At 37.9% G+C, this 23,806-nt stretch overlaps 1 protein-coding gene across 5 annotated transcripts in view; it reads right to left on the reverse strand.

Annotated features, from left to right (window-relative positions):
- Homer1 (homer scaffold protein 1) overlaps window positions 1-23,806 on the reverse strand; it is a 96,559-nt gene that overhangs the window by 50,982 nt on the left and 21,771 nt on the right. For 2 of the 5 annotated variants that reach the window (XM_038322658.1, XM_038322657.1), the window contains exons 2-4: window positions 11,587-11,743; window positions 4,329-4,460; window positions 3,046-3,138 (exon numbers count right to left, since the gene is read on the reverse strand). In XM_038322658.1, coding sequence (XP_038178586.1) covers window positions 3,046-3,138; window positions 4,329-4,460; window positions 11,587-11,743 — 382 coding nt within the window. Of the gene's footprint in view, window positions 1-3,045; window positions 3,139-4,328; window positions 4,461-11,586; window positions 11,744-11,850; window positions 11,978-12,154; window positions 12,235-23,177; window positions 23,297-23,806 lie in introns of those variants that run through there. The other 3 variants (XM_038322660.1, XM_038322659.1, XM_038322661.1) reach the window with 3 other exon arrangements.

The following is a 23,806-nucleotide window of genomic DNA, read 5'->3' on the forward strand; positions in this document are numbered from 1 at the left end:
CATGCTAGTATCAAACAAACCAGTTTCTTTATCTGGCCTAATACTGCAGAAACATATTCCTTTGTCTTAATCACCCCAGAGCCAGATTAGAGCCAACAGAAACTGAGAGCCAAAAAATAGCTCAAACCAACCAACCCTAAATTATTTTATTGTTTCTCTACTTTTCCATAAAATCCCAAGACAAAGTCTGGCATAGATTTCCATTGCTGTTTCTGCCTCTTAACAACTTGCTTTGGGCTTTCCCAAGTGGCTCTGCATGGTGTGTCACACCTAGCTTCTAGGACATGAGTGCTCTCCTTTAGTTCCACTAAGGAGCAAATTTGTCTTACCTTGCCTATACAAAAGACCATGGTCAAAAACAAAGGTTGATCATCTTGGACTTTTGCTCTTCTGTTGTTAGGTATTATAGTGGTTTGAAAAAAAATGGCCCCAAAGGGAATCACATTATTAGGAGATGTAGCCTTCTTGGAGGAAGTGTGCAACTGTGGGGGCGGGCTTAAAGTCTATCTTGCTCAGTATGACTTTAAGTCAACTTCCAGATGCCTGCAAGATATAGCACTCTCAGCTCCAGCACCAGGTCTGTCTGCACGCCACCATGCTGATAATGGACTGAATCTCTGAAACTGTAAGTGAGTTCCCTCAATTCAATGTTTTATTTAAGTGTTGCCATGGTCATGGTGTCTTTTCATAGCAAGAAAAACTTAAACTAATATAAAAGTTGGTATCAAGAGTGGCTTGAAGCCGGGCAGTGGTGGCGCACGCCTTTAATCCCAGCACTTGGGAGGCAGAGGCAGGCGGATCTCTGAGTTCAAGGCCAGCCTGGTCTACAAGAGCTAGTTCCAGGACAGGCTCTAGAAACTATAGGGAAACCCTGTCTCGGAAAGAAAAAAAAAAAAAAAAGAGTGGCTTGATAGTCCTGACCATGTGTTTATTAGGAGGAATTTGGACTTTGGTACTTTGGGTTAGGAAAGCAGTAGCATGCTTTAAGTACTGCATAATGGGCCATACTAATAGGAACAAGGAAGACAGTGGTACTAAAAGTATTTAAACTGTTGGGAGCTCACTCAAAATGTTTCAGAGAAGAATTTTAGTATGTTGTCCAGACACTGATCTTGTAATATTTTAGTGAAAAAGTGGTTGCTTTTTGCCCTTGTCTTAAAAGTCTGCTTAAAGCTAAAGTGAAGAATTTTGTATTAATTTCATTAGCAGAAAAAAATCTCAAAACAGCCTCATACAGACTCTGCCATGTGGTTTTTAGTGATAACTCTTAATGAAGACTTATAATGAAAAGGAGCAAGTTGAGCAGGGTAAATTAGAAAATAAAAACTTTGAAGAAAAAAAGAACACCAGAAAGTGTAACAGAGCTAAAGTCTGTGTTCAAGGAGATAAACAGATAAAGGAATAGAACAAAGGGAGTGGTGACCTCAGGGTAAGATGCCACCCAGCTAAATTTCCAATTTGTAAAAAGGAACTAAAGAAAAATTTAAAGCTGATGTGGTGAGGCAAGCCTTTAATCGCAGAACTGGGAAGGTATAGGCTGGTGGATCTCTGAGTCTGAGGTCAGCCAAGTTTAGGCAGTGAAGGGCAGAAAGCTGGTAAAGATGTAATTAAACAAGAGGGCCATGTTCCAGTATCAGCAACAACAGAAGTTGAAAGCTTTGGTCCTGTGGTTCTGGCTTTTGAGCTAAAAATAGAAGAAAAGTTACGAAATAAAGCCGCTGAGGCCAGGCACATGTCATGGGTGTCCCTGAATGGAGGCCTAGTAGACAGACCACTGCATGAAGCTGTGAAGTTGAAGCCTGGGTTGCCTTGGAGACCCCACGATGTTAGAGATGCCAGAGCCATGGGATACTTTCTGAGGAGAGCTACAAAAAGGGAGTGGAACCAATAAAAAAGAAAGAAGTGTGTTGCAGTCAACAAAGCTGAAAGGAGCTAGACATGTGAAGTGTTCTGACATCAGACATGGAAATGCAGAGTTTGGAGTTTGCCCAGCTGGTTTTCGGTCTTGCTTTGGTCCAGTATTTTCTCACTATGTTTCTTTCCCTGTGTTTTGGAACAGTAATGTGTGTGTGTGTGTGTGTGTGTGTGTGTGTGTGTGTGTGTGTGTGTGTGTATAAAATGTGCCATTATATGTTGGAAGTATTTGGTCTGCTTTTTGATTATTGTTTGTTTTGTTTTTCAAGACAGGGTTTATTATGTGTAGCTTTGATGCCTGTCCTGGAACTCATTCTGTACGTAGATCAGGCTAGCCTCGAACTCACAGAGATACACCTGCCTGTGCTTCCTGAATGCTGGGATTAAAGGCATGTACCAACACTGCCCAGCTGATTTTAATTTTATAAGGAATTACAGTTAAGAGAGTACATGAATCTCTGAAGAGACTTTGAATTTTAGAATAGTAAATAAGTTTGAGACTGTTATAGATTATGGGGACTTTTGAAGCTGAACTAAATGCCTTTTTTTTTTCATTATGATATGGCTATAAGCCTTTGAGGGCCAGGGAATGGAATGTGGTTGTTTGAAAGAATTTGGCCCCCAAAGGGAGTGGCACTATTAGAAGGTGTGGGCTTGTTGGAGGAAGTGAGTCACTATGGGGGCAAGCTTTGAGGTCTCCTTTGCACAAGCTTCCCACAGTGTGGCTTTCAGTCAACTTCCTTTTGCCTGCAAGATGTAGGGCTCTCAGCTCCAGCACCATATTCCCCACCATGATGAGAATGGCCTCAACCTGTACAACTCTAAGGGAGTCCACTTAATTCAATGTTTCACTTTTTAAGAGTTGCTGCAGTCATGGTCTTTTCACAGTAATAAAAACTCAAACTAAGACAATAGGTGCATAAAAGTTATCTGGGTTAAAATGATTTTTAAAAATATTCTTGTAGACACTGATGTATTCTTTGTAGCAGAGATTAATTGAACAGCACACTTCTATATATATACTTTGGTAATTAATTTTGCCATTATTCTTCCAAATTTCACTCTGGCACAAAGGGTATGATGATCTTAAGAGAGCAAGCTCACACATGAAATCAGATCCATGACACATACCTGTGAAGGTGTACTGGTCAGTTCCATCTTCTCCTGTGACTTCTCCTTTGCAAGACGAGCAGCTTCTTTAAATTCCTGAAACTTTTCTGCAAACTGAACGCAGAGACTATATGCGTTAACCAAGTAGTAGTATGCCACAGAACTCATTTTTCCTTGAGTTTCTTTTAGTTTCTGAACTGACTCCTACATAGGGCAAACCCTTTAAACAGAATAGTTTTAGCATAAATCCCTATGTCTTGTGGACACAGAATCTAGAGAGCAAGGTGAGTACTATTCATCCTAACCTCCTCATATCTTGTGGCTATTCTTCCCTGTGCACTTTTCCATTCTCTATTTTCATTCTTTCTGTGTAATTTCCACAAGAACTCGAGATGCCCAATGCAAGCATGGGGTGGCTTTCTTTACAGGCAAGACAACTGCTTGTTCCCAGCATTCAGTCTGGTGACACTCTGCATTTTATAAGTCTTTCATGCCACTGTAATTCATTTAATCAACATTATCCAAGAAATTCCTCTTGGGGCTGATTGGATCTCAGTCTGTACTGCAGACAGTTCAAAGACTCTATATTCAAGCAAATCAAGAGTTTTCTCAACAAATAATAACATATATGACTGCTGTCATATTAAGGAACAAATAAGAAAATTCACATGAAATCTATATTCCTGTCAACTGTAATTTTCATAATTTGGAAGAGTTTGTGTTTGCTTATCTTTAAGACCATCTCCAAATAAAGGATGTTAATTTTTTTTTATCAAAATCCCTTCTGGAGAGTAGTTCCCACTTTTTACTTCCTGCCACAAAGCTAATTCACTATAAGAAGCCCTAATAACCAGTGGTGACTATTCTGAATGTGTATTATAAATCTTCATGTAAAATTAGGAAGAATCCAATTATATTTTTATATTATATTTATATTTATACAATATTTAATATATTAATATTCTTATTTTAAAGTCACTATAGTTGTCTCACTATAGAAGTTAAACAAATTCTCCTGTATTTTTTTTTCTTTTTTTTTTTTGGTTTCTCCGAGACAGGGTTTCTCTGTGGCTTTGGAGCCTGTCCTGGAACTAGCTCTTGTAGACCAGGCTGGTCTCGAACTCACAGAGATCCGCCTGCCTCTGCCTCCCGAGTGCTGGGATTAAAGGCGTGCGCCACCACCGCCCGGCTAATTCTCCTGTATTTTGTATTCTCCACTTACTATTGTGTTGCAAGGAGTGAGGATTGTATGTTAGGACATGTAAATTATGATGATTTTCTCAGAAATCTACTTAAATACTTACTTTTGAAAGATGATGCTCGGAGGAGAATCCCAGTCCATAAACAGTGTTTGCCCGGCTATCAGCCCACTGGCCGAACTTCTGAGATGTTTTAGTAAATGTCATGTTTGGAGTGATGGTGCTATTTATTATTGCCTGAAAAATAAAATAACAGTAGCCAGCCAAAAATAAGCAACTAGGCCTTTAAGTATAAGACCATTTCAGCTACATAAAAATCGGATCACTTGTAGCTCACAAAGTTAAATGTATAAAGAAAACTGTAGTGGTGGCGATGTGGAAATATGCAACTAGTAGAACTATAGATATACTTTTAATGATCAAAAAAACTTTAAAGGTTTTGTGTGTATGTGTGAGGGGAAGGGTGTGTGTGTGCGCGCAGATGCACGCACACATATGCCTGTGTAGGCCAAACAACCTCAAATGTTATTCCTCAAAAGCTGTCCAACTTGGTTTTTGAGACAGGGTTTCCCACTAGGACTTGGGGCTTGCTGATTAGGCTAAATTGGTTGACTAGAAGGCCAAGGAATTCACCTGTCTCAACCTCCCCAGAGCAAGATTACAAACATATCCCCATGGAGTCCAGCTTTTTTACATGGGTGCTGGGATAGAACTCAGATCCTGATGTTTGCACAAGTAAACACTTTACTGACTGAGGTAGCACCCAAGCCCCAACGATGTACCTTGTAAATCAGCTTTTACAAGTTGATAATGGACAAATGTAAGCAGTTTGTTTAATCTTGGTTTTAGAGCAATTGCCCCTTTTTGGTAGAGTGGCCATCAAACTCAGGATCTTGCATATACAAGGCAAGTGTTCAACCAATGAGCCTTCAAACAGTTTTGAAAATTCTTCCCTAGGAATGTTGAGGATCAGTATTCACTAATTCTAGATGCTATTCTCTAGAAACAAATATACTTTAGTCTTAACAGAATCATTCAAAAATAAATGTATAAGGGGCTAGAGAAATAGCTCAGGGGTTAAGAGGGTAAAGAGACTGGCCACTCTTTCAAAGACCTGAGTTCAATTTCTAGCACTTACATAGCAGTTTAAAACCATCTGTAACTCCAGTTCCAGGGGACCTGACATCAACCAACCAGAATGAATATGGTGCACTGACATGCATGCAGGCATAACACCCACATACATAAAATTAAACCAAAATAAAATAATGTATGATATTTTGATATTTTAACGCATAATCAAGCTTTATACAATCTAATTTACACAAAATATATTTTCATACAAAAAAGACTTTCAATCATTTAGAAGACATTTTCTCTATTCAAGGGGAAAACAAATGCCAAAAAAAATTTTAACTTCTTTTCTTATTGAAAAAAAAAAAACAGGTTGGTGGCAATATTTTGATTTCACACATAATTTCTTAGAAAACATAGCATTTTTAGCATGTTAATAAAGATTAACTCTGGAGATCTTAACACATTTCAGGTATCATAACATTAATTCATGTTCTCTGCAGGTGCCGGAAAGGAAAGGGACATTTATAGGTGGGTAGTCTAGTGCTCCCTAAAATTCAGAAATATAATTGCACCAACAACAAAAACATTTATGTTGTCAAATTTGAATTGGCATCTAGCAAACTAGTAAATGTGCAATGAAAATCCAGCATTTTCTAAAAAAATTGAAATTTGTTTACCAAGTAAAACACTACAAATATAAATGTTCATGTGTTATTAGGAACTGATGAAGTTGTAGTGAGGATATACAGACATAGTTGTTCTGCCAAAGAAAAGGAAGATGGCACAAGAGAAACTGGATCCCTCCTTTCTCAAAGAAAATGTTATCTATTGTTATGAGAGCTTTATCTTTGTAGAAAATCTCTATATTTATATTTATAAAGCTCCCTCACCATTTAGTTCAAAACAGCTTCCACTAGCACACCATTTCAGGAATGTAAAACATGCTGACAATTATTTTAACTTGTGGAGCAGTCATCAAATAAAAGTCTAGGGGATAGAGAGGTTGGTAAGCAATTTGGAGCATTTGTTGCTCTTGCAGAGGACCTGAGTTTGATACCCAGCACCCACACGGTAGCTTACAACCACCGGTAACTCCAGTTACAGGGGATCTGATCCTCATTTCTGTTCTCTTCAGGCACCAGGCATATGGTGCACAGACACAAATGCAGACCAAACACTCATACATATAAATTAAAATAACCTAAAAAATTTAAAAGTACTAACAAGAAAGAAGATTATAAACAACAAAAGATGAATGATTTGTTTGATGTTCTCTGAGTACCTATTAGCTACCAAGTACAATTCTAGAAATTTGAAACACAATAAGAGAGGCAATACAGTTATGAATTTAATACTATAAGAGTTGGTCAGAACAAAGAAATAGTAACAATGGAATTTCAATGCCTGCAATAGCTGTGAAATCCCTAAAAGGATATGACAGAGAGTAAAGGCAAGCAGATAAAGACCAGCAAGCATTGTCTAGATTTGGTGGGCCTTCAGTGTTCTCCACGAAATGGTTATGGAGGAACCTAAGTGTTAACCAAGATCAAAAAAGCATTTTGGCATCAGACCCCAATAACTCTAAAAAATGGGGTGATAATACACTTAATAAGCAACAAGAAAAACTGACCAATGTGCTGACACCAGGGTTCACTTCGACCATTTCAAATTAACTTCATTATGTCTTGTTAAAGGGGTTCATTCTAATCTCCATCCTGAACCTCTCCTTGTTTCTGTATTTCTAGTCCTTGCCTTGAATCATGGAAGAAACTTCAAATAAACCTATGCTTGAAATCTATTTCTTAGATTTTTTTTTTTTACTAGAACACAATTAAGAAATTTTTTTGGTTTTTTTGAAATAGGGTTTCTCTGTGTATTCCTGGTTGTCCTGGAATGCACACTGTACACCAGGCTAGCATCAGATTTAGAGATCGGTCTGCCTCTGCCTGCCAAGTGCTGAGATTAAAAGTGTGTGCACCACACACATACACACTCTCTTTTTTGAGTAGAATTAAGAAATAAAAAAAAAAACTAGTGTTTAAAAATAAACAATTCTCAAGCCTCAAGTTGTTGTCTTTAAGGTGAACATGTAGAGACGTGTCACTTCGCGCCAGGAGTGCTCTGGACCTGGCTAGGGCGAGCTAGGGTCTCTAGACCATCATCAGATAACCATCATCAGATAACTAAAGCAGTAGGATGTTGCTTTAATCCTGGCATGCAGGAGGCAGAGACAGGTAAACTTTTGAGTTCCAGGCCAGCCAGAGTATAGCAGCACAAAAATGTGAGCCTGTTCCCACCCTGACCAGAGGTCAGAGAATTGGCTCTATTCCTTCAAGGTTATTGTGTTTCTACCTCAAACAAAGGCCCTACTTAGAATTAGGCACCTGAGAGTTCCTCTCTCAAGGTTCCTGTCAACAGGTGTGATTAATAGTCAGCCCTTCTACTCCAGGAATAGAGAAGTAGATATGTTTCTACCTCAAACAAAAGTCTAAGGATCCAACTAAGGCTCCAGTTCCCTTAAGGAGATAAATCCCTTAAGGAGATTTCACCCAGGGAGTGAATTGCCTACAAAATGTTTTGGTCTAGGGTGTGAGCATGACTTAGTTTGTTCTAGCAACAGAATGTTTAACTATGGATGTAGCCCACAATCTTCAACTGGTTCTATTCATTTCCTTGTATCATGTTAATGCAGTTTTTTATCTTACTCCTACCTCTTAGAGTTGGGGTATTTTAAGCAATGGGAAATTAAACACGGGAGATTTCAGTATTCACTGAAACTCCCTCCCGATACTATTCTACAGTTTCTACTTTATTATTTTCACATTTTTGTACTTTTTTTAAAGTTTTATCGATTTTTATTGAACTCTACATTTTTCTCTGCTCCCCTCCCTGCTTCGCCCCTCCCCTTTATCCCTCTCCCAAGGTTCCCATGCTCCCAATTTACTCAGGAGATCTTGTCTTTTTCTACTTCCCATGTAGATCAGATCTATGTATGTCTCTCTTAGGGTTCTCATTGTTGTCTAGGTTCTCTGGGATTGTGATTTGTAGGCTGGTTTTCTTTGCTTTATGTTTAAAAAACCACCCATGAGTGAGTACATGTGATAACTGTCTTTCTGAGTCTGGGTTATGTCACTCAAAATGATGTTTCCTAGCTCCATCCATTTTCCTGCAAAATTCAAGATGCTGTTATTTTTTTCTACTGTGTAGTACGCCATTGTGTAAATGCACCACATTTTCCTTATCCATTCTTTGGTCAAGGGGCATTTAGGTTGTCTGTCTCCAAGTTCTGGCTGTGACAAACAAAGCTGCTATGAACATAGTTGAGCACATGTCCTTGTGGCACGGTTGAGCATCCTTTGTACTCTTTACTTATATTTCTAATCCTCACACCCTTACCCTGGCAATTAGTATTTTTGTTGAGGTAGGTCCCCGACACCAGAACTAAAGAGTGAAAGCCTGTCTCAAAAACAAAAAAGAAAATCAACTGTTTCATGTGTCCAGTTCAAGCACCAAGAACAAATGAACATTTTCTACTTAGGGTACTCTGAGCTTTTAAGGCAATCATGAAACAGAGAGATGGAGATGAGACAGTAGAAAAAATATTGAAAGAACTGAAGTGTATTTAATTATTTCAGTGCAATTTTCCTTCCTAGACATGGACTACTTCAGTTGGCCTTAAACCCTTTTAAACCCCATCTAATAAAAGCACAATATACTTGTAGTTTAGGTCAAGTGACACAAGAGATTACAGAAACTGAGAGTTCAAATAGGGAAAATAAATTAAGAGTCTAAAGCCTGAGATAATATTTAATATCTGTTGTATTTCACTAAACCAAACAGTTATAAGCAGTTACTTGTCAATAACATTTCACAGAAATTTACTATCATCATCTCAAGTTTAAGTCATTCACGTGAAAGTGGAAAGACAACGAACTATCTGGAGAAACACAGTTTAATCACTTATGTAAGACACAAAGTCTATATAGCCCTGAGGTCCTATAATCTAGTAAGACTTCAACACAAGGTCTGTTCCTGAAATAAATCTCCTATCCCTGCCTGCCTTCTTTTTTCTTTGTGGGAATGGTAGTGACTGACACTGAACCAAAGGCTTTATGCGTGTACACCTCCAGCCCTCCCTGTAAGACAGTTAAAAAGACAAGGAGTGAGCATAATGAAAACAATCAGACTACAAGTTTAGCATTAAATTAAATGAATTTTTAGTCTTCAAACCATACTATGTCATATGTAAAATTATTATCCCAGTAATATTAAGTATATGTAGGACAAATGCCATAAACATTGTACACTTTGTGGCGGTGTTGCTACTCTAAAAATGTGTTTATATTGTGTGTATTTGCACATGCATGCCCTGTAGGTCTGGGGACAATGTGTGGGTTCCACTGTTGTCAGGCTAGGTGACCAGCACCTTCACCCAGAGTCAACACATTGCTGCACACTGTGCTTTTTAGAATGTATTTTCTCTTCACAGCAATGCTCTGGTGGAATAGTGCATTACTACTATTAAGATCTTTTCTATATGTGAGAAAACAGATGCACAGAATTCAAATACCTTGTGCAAGGTCACAGGGTAGCAAATTCCAATGAGGTGGCTTCTATTCTGTGTTCCTAACTTCTACACTGAACTGATGGAAAGTTGGAAAGACCTTTCAAGAAAACTTGACGGAAACCTCAGAATCTGATGTTTGGAACCTGATAGTTATACAAAATTCTCCCTTCTGAACAGCATACTATCCACAAAGGATGAAATGTGTTTTGCCGATATAAACTTCCTTAATCCTTACGACTATTTACACTGGTATGAAAAAAGGAAAGCATTTTGTTCAACGTCAAAACAGTAAATAACAGAGTTGAGGGTGGAACCCAATGGTCCTTGATCATAAATGTTACACCATCTACCTCTCCTAAAAGCAAAGATTTTAAGATTTCTGTCTTAACACTTCTGTTACTTTAGTTTTGAAGTCGACAGGCTTCATGGTTCAAGTGTACAGAAGTTGTTAGGGTTAGTTAAGCATTAACTGTGTTCTCCTAAAGGATCTTGGTTGCTGCTGTTTTCGATTTATTTAATTTAATGTTTGTGAGTATTTTGCCTGCTTGTATGTATGTACACCATGTGTGTGCCTAGTGCCTGGAGAGGTCAGAATGGGTGTCAGATCTTCCAGAACTAGTTACAGATAGCTATGAGCTTCTGTATGGGTGTTGGGACCCAAACCCAGATTCTCAGCCCTATATGCCACCCCAAGAAGTGATCTGAAGGAGGTATTGTTAAACATTCAAGTGTTCTATCTAGAGGTAGGTCAACATCAGGTCACTGAGAATGTGCTCTAGAAAAATAATTTTAAGAACTTCAATTCTCCTGAATGGGCTATCATAAAGGGATCATGCCTGGGCCCATTAAGCTCCACCGTGGCTCAAAATGTAATCACTTGATTATCCATAAAAGAATCATCATTACCAAACTATACAGCACTGTTGTAGGAAGTTAAGGCCTACCTGACCAAAAGGAGTCAACCTAGAGTCTGCCTGGAGCTATCAAAGGTCCTGTCTGTGCCTAGCCAATAAAGAGATACCAAGCGGTGTTTTCCAAGTGCCTAGGAACAGGCGCTGTCAGAGGTCCTGATCATGCTTAGCCAATGAGAGGTGAGCATGAGATGTCAACTGTCAACAGACCAGAATGCCTGGGTGCTGGGAGGATGTTATATAAGTTTTTCCCCATTGTTAAATAAACAAGTCTGTATAAGCCTTCTACCTGACTCCCGGCATCTGAGTTTGTTGTCACTGTGCCTTCTCACTCCCTCCCGCGAGGAAGACATTAGGACCCAGCAACACACTGTAACCAAGGAGAAAGGGCTGGTCCCCCTTGGATTAGCTTCAAAACTGTAAGCTAAATAAGCCTTTTCTCCGCAGGTAGTCAAAAGCTGGTGTTGTAAGAATGAAAAGTGACTAATATGGAAATTCACAGTTCACCAGTATTTTCCTACCATTTAACATTGATACAAAACAGAGATACAAGAAATGCTCATTAAACAAACTAATCTACCATATATCTGAAAAGTATGTTTTTTCATAAAAATATAATAAGAGAGTAAGCCTATTCAAAAAACTTGATGGACAAAAAATGTTGCTACTCTAAGAATGACCACTTTTTGTTTCTTAAAGTCAGGCTTTAATAATTCAAAAAGGAGTATTTTAATAAAAATTAAAATATGAATGAAATTGAAGTTCTATGTTGAGGAAAGCAAGATTATTTGAAGTAACTGTGACCTACCTTTGAGCCATCTAAACTGATTATCCTATACACATTTCTTGTGCTGTCATAGAAATAAGATACAGTAACTGCATGCTTGCTGGTAGGAACCCAGTTCTTCTTAGTGTTTGGGTCAATCTGGAAGACATGAGCTCGAGTACTGAAGATAGGTTGTTCCCTGAGGGAAGAAGACAAAGAATAGCTTGAGAACAGTTTTACTTCATTAGACAAGAAGACATAAAACCATAATGGTGACTGGCTGCATTACTAGAAACTTACACATACCCACAAATAAAAGAATCTTTCTTTCCAATATGAAAAGTGCAAGTATTCCATTATAAACTTCTTTAAAGTAATTACAGCTGCCGGGCAGTGGTGGCACATGCCTTTAATCCCAGCACTTGGGAGGCAGAGGCAGGCGGATCTCTGTGAGTTCGAGGCCAGCCTAATCTACAGAGGTAGTTCCAGGACAGTCTCCAAAGCTACAGAGAAATTCTGTCTCCAAAATGTACAATAAAATAACAACATTTTTTTAAAAAGCCAATTCTTGCTACTCAGAGACTCTGTACACATGAATTCAGCTACTCACTAAAAGACATCAGTAACTCTGCAAGGTTTTGCCATCTTGACACACTAGAGTAATCTGGAATGAGAGAACCTCAATTGAGGAATTGCATTCATCAGAATGGCCTTTGGACATGTCTCTGAGGAACTGATTAATGATTGATGGGGTGGGGGGGAGGAGCGCTCGGCTCCAGAGTGATCCTGGGTTGTATAAGAAAGCGAGCTGGGCAAGCCAGTAAGCAGTATTCCTCTGTGAATTCTGCTTCAGTTCTTGCCCTGGCTTTCCTCAATAATGAACTGGAAGCTGTAAGCCAAATAAACAATTTTCTCCCTCAAGCTTTTGGTTATTGTTTTATCACAGCACTAGAGAACCAAATTAATAGTCTTTCAAGTAAGTACTTGTGACTCCCCCCAACCGCGTCTTACAGAGCTGTGGAAAAATGAGTCACCTAACATGTACTTTTCCACCTGAAGATGAACAAGACAATACTGTCGTTTTGTTTCAACACTCAAACGATACAAGCAGGTGTCTTTTCAGTGTTCTGTTTAGTACCATGGTTTTTGCACTGCTGTGCTATTATAGATTCACTGCTTAAAATGGCCTCTCAGTATAATGCTGAAGTGTTCCTAAGTTTTATATACTCATAAATGCAAGTTAATGTGCCTTATGAAAAAAAAATGTGTTAGATAAGCTTAACTCAGGCACAATTCATGCTATAATTGGTCACATGTTCAATGTTAAGACACTGATAATGGAATCACACATTAGCTGGGTATAGTGCGGTATACCTACAATCCTAGCATTTGGGAAGCATGGATTATCTTGTAAATTCAAGACCAAACTGAGCTGCAAACATTATGAATAACTAAACACATGAAGAAAATGCACATGAAACAATGGTATGCACTAACTGCTTTATAAACATGTGATCAGAGGCTTATAGGAACATGATATTATATTCCCTAGGAGCAAAGCTTCAGTGCTTGTTAATTAACTATTTCTAGGTGACAAGTAGGACAGACTATAGAACAGACTATAAAAATAAAATTGGCCTTGGTATTTGACATTGCTATTAATGTTATAATAATGGTCACTAGAAAATACATATATAGACAGAAAATACAAAATTGAGGATTTACTTAATAATGACTACAGTATTATTTCTTAAGTTAATTGTTAAGAAAACTCAAAGCAACCATTCTAAGAAACAGCATCAACCTCAAATTAAATAGCAAACAGACTCACTATGAAATGTTTTAAACTAACTTAGAAAAGCAAAACTATATATGCACAAACAGATTCACACACATACATACACAAAGTGTCAATCCTAGAGATAAGCCTAGGGTTCTTGATAATTTGCTATACTCTGTAATGAGACAGCAAGGGTTGAAAGCACTGTATATGTTATATTAATAAGAACAGCTTACTGGGGTGTTTTTCTGTTGGTTCACTAAATTACTTTAGGAAGCTAGTATAAAATAATTTTAAAATTCTATATAATGTTGTTACAGAGCTAAAATTCTGTTACACTTCTTTTTTAATGTAATTTTATGATTTATTTTTATTTCTTATGCATTGGTGTTTGCCTGTATGTCTGTATGAGGGCATAAGATCCCCTGGAACTAGCGTTACAGACAGTTGTGAGCTGCCATGTGGGTGCGGAGAATGGAACCTGGGTTCTGTGGAAGCACAGTCAGTGCTCTTAACCACTAGTTACACTTCTATATTCAGTGATAGATTCTAAAACTTTAAATACAAACATGGGAACCTGGAAGTAGAAGACAACTGAGGGGGAGAAAGTTTTTAAAAAATCGGAATTCTGTTAGAAAAACGAGTCTTATTCAAATTCACTAGAGTTGACAATTATTATATCTAGATCTCAAACATCTGTGCATTAAGAAACGAGCACATAAAAGAATGAACGAAACAGCACTTTCCAGGGGCTACTGAAATTTAGATTTAGAAAAAGTCCACATTTGTCATTTGACTAGCCTTACTTTAAAATGTACCAATGATAATTAATGCTCTTTAAGATGACTACCGAAATCTATACTTTTGCAAATATTGCACTTACTCGATAAAGCTTTGCTCCAAAAAAGTACAAAAGTGTAGGCTCAATAATTACAATCAAACTGAAGAGAAATGGTGTTTCTTAGTCTACCTTTAGTGCCTACATTACAAACATCCTTTTCAGATATTTAAGTACTAATTGACACTCAAAGATATAAAGAAGATTTTTAACTTCAAATAACTCCTTTTCTACTATATTTTTCAAAAGAAAGTGGCCTGGTTACTGGAAATATCGTTGCTAATACTTTCCACTAAGAATTTGACCATTAAGACACTATCGACTGACTATCCACTAATTATCCTTCTAGTTCCTCCCTAACAAACCTCAGATATATTATCTGCCTCTGTAATTCCATTCTTGCTATAAGTTGGTCTATAAATGGATCTCTGAAGCAATGATTCTGGTCAATGAAATTGCTCAGTAATTTGCTGGAGGTTTCTATGAGTGTGCACCAAGAGATAACATATAAAAAAGAATCTTGTCTTAAACACTGCACATAACAACTATACCTGAAGAAGCCATCCTAACACTCTAATGGAGATACAACTGAACATAGGGGCAACATTCTTAGTTAATAGTACATGGGAAATCAAAGAATCTAGTTCCTTGATTGTGAACTAAAGAAATGAGTCAGCCTAGCTGCAGGCTTCTGCTGTGATCAAACAGGTTTCCTAAGTGAAATAGCTGCTACTTAAAATACCACACAAATAGGAATGGAAGAGGTTAATGTACAAATGAGCTACCGGAACTTGTTTTCACCTGTCTGCCCCAATATGATTACTGGTCCTGCACAACTCCAGCCTAGCTAGCTACAGACTAACAGCTGAACAGTGCTTAAGAAGATAATGAACATTATCTTCTTAAGAAGATAATGAACATTATCTTCTTAAGCACTCCACAGTACACACGATTTGCCCTGTTTAAAACTGTAGTAGAACTCGATAGCTCAAGTTATAACTGTACTGAGATTAGTGGAGAGGAAGGAGGAAAGAGTAGAAAGGAGAATGTGGAGTGCTGCCACAGTCTACTCCCAGTTCATTTTTCTATCACAGAGATTTAACATTCAAAACTATTAACCAGGACACAGTCGAGTAAGAGCTGTGCAAGACTGGGTTCTTAAAAGCAGCTGTCCCTTACGATGGGGCTGGATGAAGGAGGGTGTGGCACAGAGAACTGACGATTTTTATTTATAATCCTCTAACTATTACTGATTTTTTTTTTTTTTACCTTGCAGAAGTACTTTAAAAATGTCATTGTAGAAAAGCTACATTTATGTAACTTGAGAAAATGCTGCTTTAGGGAACATTTTCAAAGACTACCAAAGAGCGAGTGACTGACAATTTTTAGGACCTTAGAGTCCAATGGACTTAGAGGACCTGACACAAAGGTGTTTCTATTATTCACAGGGAGTCAAGGAGGAGTAAAGGGGCAGGCATTTAGAGCAGCCTGACAGCATGACTGAAGCACAAAAGGCACACACACCTGACTAAAACACCCCACTTGATTAGAGTAAAATAACAGAACAAAACTTCTAGTTTGGACTTCATCTGATGTGGCAAGAGAAGAATGGTACTGTTGAGATTAAAACTTGATGCAGGGTGCATCAAGGCGTGGGCGGATGCTATGTGCATTACTTGCTCACAGGTCTGTACCACTGAAGCGGCACTGCAGCCTCGGTCAAGCAGGAGCACAAGCACTGACATTTCTAAAAAGATTTATCTTTCCAATTTTCCTAATAGAAACTGCTTAACTATAGCACCAAATCTCAATTCCTTTCCCTCCCCTACCCCAACACACTTAACCAAAATATTGACTAAAAAATTTGGTGTTTCTTGTACAAATCAAGAAAAAAGTACCACATAACAATTCCTATTATTATGCGTTTGACTGTGGTTTATTTAAGGAACATTCTCTTAAAAAAATTTTAAAAACATGACGTCAGACCATATTTATGGAAATATCTCATATGTCCAGTATTAACTATATTTATTATAAAGACAGTAATTAAGATCAATACTCACCAGAGTAGGGCTGAGTTACTTATTATTCTAATTTGGTGGCAACTATTTTAAAAAGGCAATGTAGCATTGGTTCTCAACCTTCCTAATGCTATGATCCTTAATTATAGTTCCTCATGCTGTAGTGACTCCCATAAAATTATTTCATTGCCACTTCCTAACTGTAATTTGCTACTGTTACGAATTGCAAAGTAAATATCTGATATGCATGATATCTAATTTGTCACTCCCAAGCGGGTCCTGACCCACAGGCTGAGAACCACTGTAGGTACAAAAGATATACTCTGCTCTTTTCCCAAGAAAGATAAATTGTTTCTTCAACATAAAACATAGTTTTTATTTTTATATAGTAAACTTTGTAACATTTCTCTAAATTTTTTCAATGTGGAACAGTGGGAGAGTGGCAAATGCCTGAAGTTTTTACCTTAGCCATCTAAAATGTTCAACCTATTCAGTCTAAGAAAATTCTTTTAGGCAAAACATATTTAACCTACACATCAAGAGTAAAAACACATTTGTACTACTGATTAGGGATACTACCAAGTAGTTTTCAAATAATGCCCAGCACTACTCCATCCTCATTCACTGCAAGTCCACAGTGAACATCTGGTACTTTATATAAGGCAGCCACACATCCTTAACATCCTACTTCCTGGTGTGGGACAATGGTCTGTATTCTGTCAATTATATTTTAAGTAAACGTTGATTGGCCAGTAGCCAGGCAGGAAGTATAGGCGAGACAACCAGACAGGAAGTAGAGGTGGGTCAATGAGAACAGGAGAATTCTGGGAAGAGGACGCAGTTGTGGGCCCAGCCACAGAAGAAGCAAGATGTGACTGCCTCGCTGAAAAAGTTACCGAGCCATGTGGCTAACATATACTAGAATAATGGGCTAATATAAGAGTTAATTAGAAGCCTGAGCTAATGGGCCAATCAGTTTATAGTTAGTGTAGACCTCTGTGTGATTTCTTTGGGACCTAACAACTTCGGAAACCGGGCAGGACAAAAACCCCAACAATAACTTCCTATATTACCCAGTTCTCATTCTTTTTCTCTGCTTAAAGGGGGCTATATTAAAAGCAAATGTTGTTATATTTTAAAGCAACAAAATCATAGGTGAAATTCCTTTATTAATGATATTTCTCAGTTATGGAGTCTGCAAATATAATTCTTGTACTGTATTATTTCTTCTCAAATATATTATATCTCCCAACACTCATGTTAATGGCTCAGTTAGTATGGCATCATAGAAACTCAAATGTATACAGCAAGGCAGGTCTGGGGCCTTCTCCCTGCTCAGCTTTACTGCCCTAAAGGAAAGCTGAATTCTGAGATACTGGAGTGATCCCAATGGATAAAGACCCAGGAGGACATAACTCAGAGCACTGCTTTGCAAACTCTAGGCCACAACCAGAAGGTTGTGATCAATAACAGTCAGTAAAGCATTTATTAAAATGAATATGAACATAAACTCACAAAATAATTCAGACTTCATAAGGGGATATGTGTTGTTCCATGAAACTCTGGTTACAAAAAACTATGAACCGTGGGCAAAAAAAGCTTAAGAGTCTCAATTTTAAAAATGCTTTAATATTCATGAGTAGCTTATGAAGCAAGTGTACAAGATAAAAACAAGGGTCCTACATGACTTAAAGTCACACAGCCAGCAACTGATATTATTTTTAATGTATGTAAGAGAAAATTCAAGTCTATCTTATTAGCAATCAAAAAACTGCAAGTGAAGTCTCAAGTTACCTTTGCACCTATCAAAACAGGATTTAAAAACAAACACTGGACAAAATTCAATGTCAGTGAGAGTTAAGGGAAACTGACCCTTGCAGAAGCAGTCAGTGGGTGTAGAGTCTATATATTTCAAAGCCCTTAGAGTCTCAGGCGGTAGTGGCACATGCCTTTAAACCCAGTACTCAGGAGGCAGAGACAAGCAGATCTCTGTGAGTTCAAGGCCAGCCTGGTCTACAAAGATTTCTGTATGCACCCTTTGACAAAGTAATTTTATTCAGGTAGTTTATATTATGTAACTAATCACAGAGATATGCACAGACTTATTTAAGAGATCTGTAGAAGTTAGTTTTATGTCAACTTGACACAAGTTAAGTCATTTGAGAAAAGGAAACCTCAACTGAGAAAATGTCTGACAGACAGGCCTATGGGCAAGCCTGTGGTAGACTCTGATGACGGATGTGGGAAGGTTCAGCTCACTGTAGGTGGTGCTCCCCACCCCCTAGACTGGTAGTCCTGTGTGCTTTAAGCAATCAAGCTGATTAAGTAATTAAGTAAGAGAGGAAGCCCTGCTTCATTTCTTGCCTCCAGATTCCTGCCTTCCCTGGATAATGGACTACAAGCTCTAACATGAAATAAACTCCTTCTTCCCCAAGTTGCTTTTGGTCAAGTATTAATAAAATACAGCAACAGAAACCCTAAGACATGGTCTATCACCATGGCTTAATACAAAAGGGTATGAGTTAAAAATGTTTCATAGTTTAAGAATAACTTAGGCACATTCTAATGTAGTATTTAACTATAACATGAGGTTCAGAGTAGTCAATGATATAAATGTTCAATATAATAAATAAAAGTAGTTCATAATACATGAATATAGCATGTTGTGTCTGCATGACTGAAAGGAAGGAACGGAGGGAGGGAGGGAGGGAGGGAGAATTTTTTAAGCCTTGTCTGTCTCTTATTTCTCTTAGCCCAGAAACAAGAATGATCCTTGTAAAAACCAAACTAGCCATTAAAATATTATAGAGGAAAAAGGTTGGGAGAAGGGACAAAATAAAGTCAGCAGGGGGCTGGAGAGATGGTTCAGTGGTTAAGAGTACTGGCTGCTCTTCCAGAGGACCCAGGTTCAATTCCCAACACCCTCTTGGCAGCTCACAACTTTCTATAATCCCAGTTCCAGAGGATCTGACATCTTCACACAGACTAATGTGCACATAAAATAAAAATAAATAAATAAAAATGTTAAAAAAATAAAGTCAGCAAATATGGTAACATGCAGATGGCTATTGAAAAAGAGTTAGTAGCTACTTTTCTATGTCTGGGAAATTTCCTAATACATATGGTTTTAAAACAAGAAAATCAGAGACAGTAGGAAAATTCCTCCAAACTCTTCATCAGCTTCAACATCTCCTTCCTAATGTAGCCTAGTGATGTTTCGCTACTGTTTCTCAACTCTGGCTGCACAACAGAAACCAGCCTCCCTTCAGCACAGCACCAGTGAATGATCTGTAAGTTTCCAAGGTGATTCTCATATGCTGCTAGGAGGAAGAACCCTCATTGGATGTGGCTCCAGCTCCTACTTTGTCTTGGTTACTGTTCTATTGTTGTAAAGAGACATCATAACGAAGACAACATAAAAAAGAAAGCATTTAATTGGGATGCTTACAGTTTGAGAGGGTGAGCTTCCATCATAGTGAAAAGCACAGAATAGCCAGGCAGGCAGGCAGGCATGGCGCTAGAGCTATAGCTTAGAGCTTGCATCTGACTCACAAGAAACAGGCAGAGAGAGTTTGCTTTCTTTTAAAAGCTCAAAGCCCACCTCAAATGACACATCGCCTTCAAGGTCATACCTCCCAGGCCTTCCCAAACTACCATACCCTTTAACTTCATTTGCTCCTTGTCCTCTTTGGCTTTAGAAGCATTTGCCCTCTTGATGTTTTAGACACACCAACCCCATCCTTCAATGCACATACATACACACCCCCCACCACCTATCTAAAGGACTTTGCTTAAAGTGCTCTTTTCCCTCAGATCCTCCCAGCATCTTCTTATGTCTCCTTGAGGTCTTTGCTAAGATATGACCTTTCAACATCTATATTAAAAAATCATAACTCCTTCGTCTTTCTCAAATAAGAGAATTTTGTTTGTTTTAATTACTGTGCTCCAGCAACTTAAATACTGATATATCAGGCATATGGAAAATACTTAGTAAGTGAATAAAATAAGTCCAAAATGCTTAAAGACTTCTCGGTGGTGAGATTACAAGTAATTTGACTCATCAAATCAAAACATGGTTCAACAAACAATTTCAATCCAATTTATTTATCTGTATTTAAAAACTGTGAATGCTGTTTTTGTGATCATGTATATGTATACATATGCATACATATTCATACACATGTACATATATACACATATATACATTCACACAAACATAAAAGTAAATCTGAGCTATGAAACTTTAGGCTTGACAGAATATGAAATGCCTTAATTTTTAAAATTAGTACCAGTTAAAAATACTATATAGCTCCAGGATATTTGATTCATCAAGAAAATAGACTTGAAGACACTCTTACCTATAAAATGCTTCTTTCTTTTCAAAAGAAATCAGCCCCCAAATCTCCACTGATGTAAGCCTTTCCAATCAATTTTATCAGCTCAGAATTATATTCATCGTGTATAAAAAGCTAGCACTAAACTACCCCACAATAAGTCTACAGCTACTTTTCTAGCTAACTATAAACCTGCGAGCTCACCCTAAGAGATGCCATCAGCAGAAAGAAAACCAACCACCTAAGAAGAAAGAAAGCAAGGCAATCATCTATAACCAGAGAGGGTTTTCAGACCAGCTCTCAAGTGAACACAGTGTACAAGATGATGATCTAACTAAGTGCAGACACTTGTTTAACGAATTTATAAGGAAAAGCATCAATTCTACTAAAGCCTTTGTGCCTGGCAGGTATTCTAGAACATTTAAATAAATATTATCCAAACCCCAATTGATGTTATCTCATCCAACCATTTAAAAAAGTTATTTTTAGATACATAAAAGCCATACTCTGGAGACTAAATAAAGTGGCAATATCTACACTTAAATTTTACCTTGTGACAAAATTATTCAAAAAGAACTCTTAAGTCTCAGTTCAGTGTCCTTTTGGAACACTTGAGAAAAGTAAATTATTAAAATGAAGAAGGCGTAATTAAACAATGAAGGTGCGATGAACAGCAGTACAAATCACAGCATGCTACAACAATCACACACTGCAGCACATTAAAGACTGTTTCATTATAAAGGGGACAGGATATGGTGAAGAATGCAAAGTCTACAAAATGACACCATGCTATTTCCAGTATTAAATGTATTCACTTTTCTGCTATTAAAGTTGTCTCTCTGTATCCACAGAAGATTGACTCCAGGACCCTCATGGGTAAAAAATCCAAAGTCCTGTATATAAAGTGGTATAATATTTGCATCCAGCCCCAACACAACCCTCCCAAATACCTTATCTTTAGATTGCTTATAATACAGACTACAAATGAAACATAATTAAAATGTTGTAGTTAGCCGGGCGGTGGTGGCGCACGCCTTTAATCCCAGCACTCGGGAGGCAGAGGCAGGCGGATCTCTGTGAGTTCGAGACCAGCCTGGTCTACAAGAGCTAGTTCCAGGACAGGCTCCAAAGCCACAGAGAAACCCTGTCTCGAAAAACCAAAAAAAAAAAAAAAAAAAAAAAAAAAAAAAAAAAAAAAAATGTTGTAGTTATAATTCTGACAAGAACTATACATGTTCAGTACAAACTTTCTTTTTACAAATGTTTTTAATTCATTCTTGATTATCAGATGAGGAATTTTGAAGTGTTTATTTAATAGCATGCAAACTGTTCAAAGTTTTTGAAAACTTAAATTCTTTACCACTACAGAATAGAAATGGATAAGAACCATTCACTAAAGTAAGACTTTTAGTTCTCAGGAGGACATGGGAGTACTGGCCTATAAATCCAGTACTCAAAGGGCTGGCTAAGGCAGCCTCCTGAATATTTTTTTTTTAAATATTTATTTATTTATTATGTATACAATATTCTGTCTGTGTGTATGCCTGCAGGCCAGAAGAGGGCACCAGACCCCATTACAGATGGTTGTGAGCCACCATGTGGTTGCTGGGAATTGAACTCAGGACCTTTGGAAGAGCAGGCAATGCTCTTAACCTCTGAGCTATCTCTCCAGCCCATGCCTCCTGAATATTTAAAGCCATTCTGAGGTTACAAACAAGACCCTATACTTAATATAAGAAAGTTCCAGAAAGGGGCCACAAGAAGGGGGTTAAACAGGAAAATAGTAGAATACAGCGATATGGAAGCAAAGTAGGAAATACTAAGTTAGGAAGGTTTAAGTGGGAATGGGCTTGGGGAAAGAAGGAAGTGAAGTGTGTGTGTGTGTGTGTGTGTGTGTGTGTGTGTGTGTGTGTGTGTAGTGGGAGTTAACCTAACTAAAGATATATGAAAAAGCCACATGGAAACTTAATATTCTGTAAGCTAGTGAAAAAAGTTTAAGATTATGGATTTAATTATCCTGCACAGATGGATAATGTTGTTCCCAGAAGACATATATTATTAAAGAAAAAATCCAAGTGCCAAGTATAAAATACCTCCCCATTTGTGGTAGGCCAAGGACCCCAGGGACCCTAACAATACACACTATTGTATTGTATGACACTGACCTGACTGCCAGCTAGAACTGAGTGGCAGGACCCTATAGCTGAAGAGCACACCTTTAGGCTGCAGGACACAGAGAAATAAAGCTTCATTTCTGAGGGCTGGCTTTCATCATCCAGGAGGGTGCTATGGAAACTTCTCTGACCAAGGCTGAGAACAGCACTAATTTTTGAGTATAAACAATAATATTTAGAAGACGGTTTGATAACACATCTGTTTAGCAGCACAGCAATGGTAAGTTTCATCTTAAAGCCTATGACCTGCTAGCCATGGACTTTCGACCAGGTTTGCAGGGCCAGGCATTAATTCCTTTTGCTGAGCAGACCTCAAATCCAAAAAGAAAAAAGTTGTTTACCCCCAACAATAGTCATGCCACTATTACACCAGGGGGTGCATCTTGTCCGAAAAGTCAGTATTGTAGCTTCTTTTTCCAGGGGATATTAGTTAATGAAGAAATAGCAACTATGCCAAGAATGAGTGACTATTGAACGCTGAGTTACCAAAGTGGAAAGAATGTGAAGAGCCCCGGGACAGGGAAGAGATGCTATAAAATGTCTTCTGGATGACACTGCCATGCATTTCATGCCATCATGAAATCACAGCAGTTACATATGGGTACCTGTATAAGAAAGGACCCATAAACTTCCATCATGGATGCAGCCACTAGTATGTTGCCATGTCCCAGGGTTATTACTGAAGATGACCGAGAACTCCCCATCATCTTGCCTCTACTTCCCAAGTACTGGCACAACACCCAGACTCAACACTCTACTTTCAACTCTCCAGTTTTGTAATACTTGTTTAAAAAATATCAAAATTTTTCTGCAGAAACTAATTCTGTGTAATAAAGGTCAAAGACCTAATATAATAAAAACTGAAGGGCTTATGTACCAGACAATGAACCAAAAAGGTTAATAGTTACAGGAAAATCTGGATAGTTTTAACCTTTTGCAGTTGGAATTAAGTGGCATCTCAACCCTATTCATCTTATAAATCAAGATGCACACAAGACACTGTTCAGTAACTTCAATCATTTATGCCAGAGGGAAGTCACAAATCAGATAATGCAAGCTGAAACACTTAAATATGCTGCTCTGAAGCCTAAAGACAAAAGCCTATATTTACAAGA

The sequence above is a fragment of the Arvicola amphibius genome, chromosome 3 (assembly GCF_903992535.2).
Source record: "Arvicola amphibius chromosome 3, mArvAmp1.2, whole genome shotgun sequence".
Lineage (NCBI taxonomy): Eukaryota > Metazoa > Chordata > Mammalia > Rodentia > Cricetidae > Arvicola > Arvicola amphibius.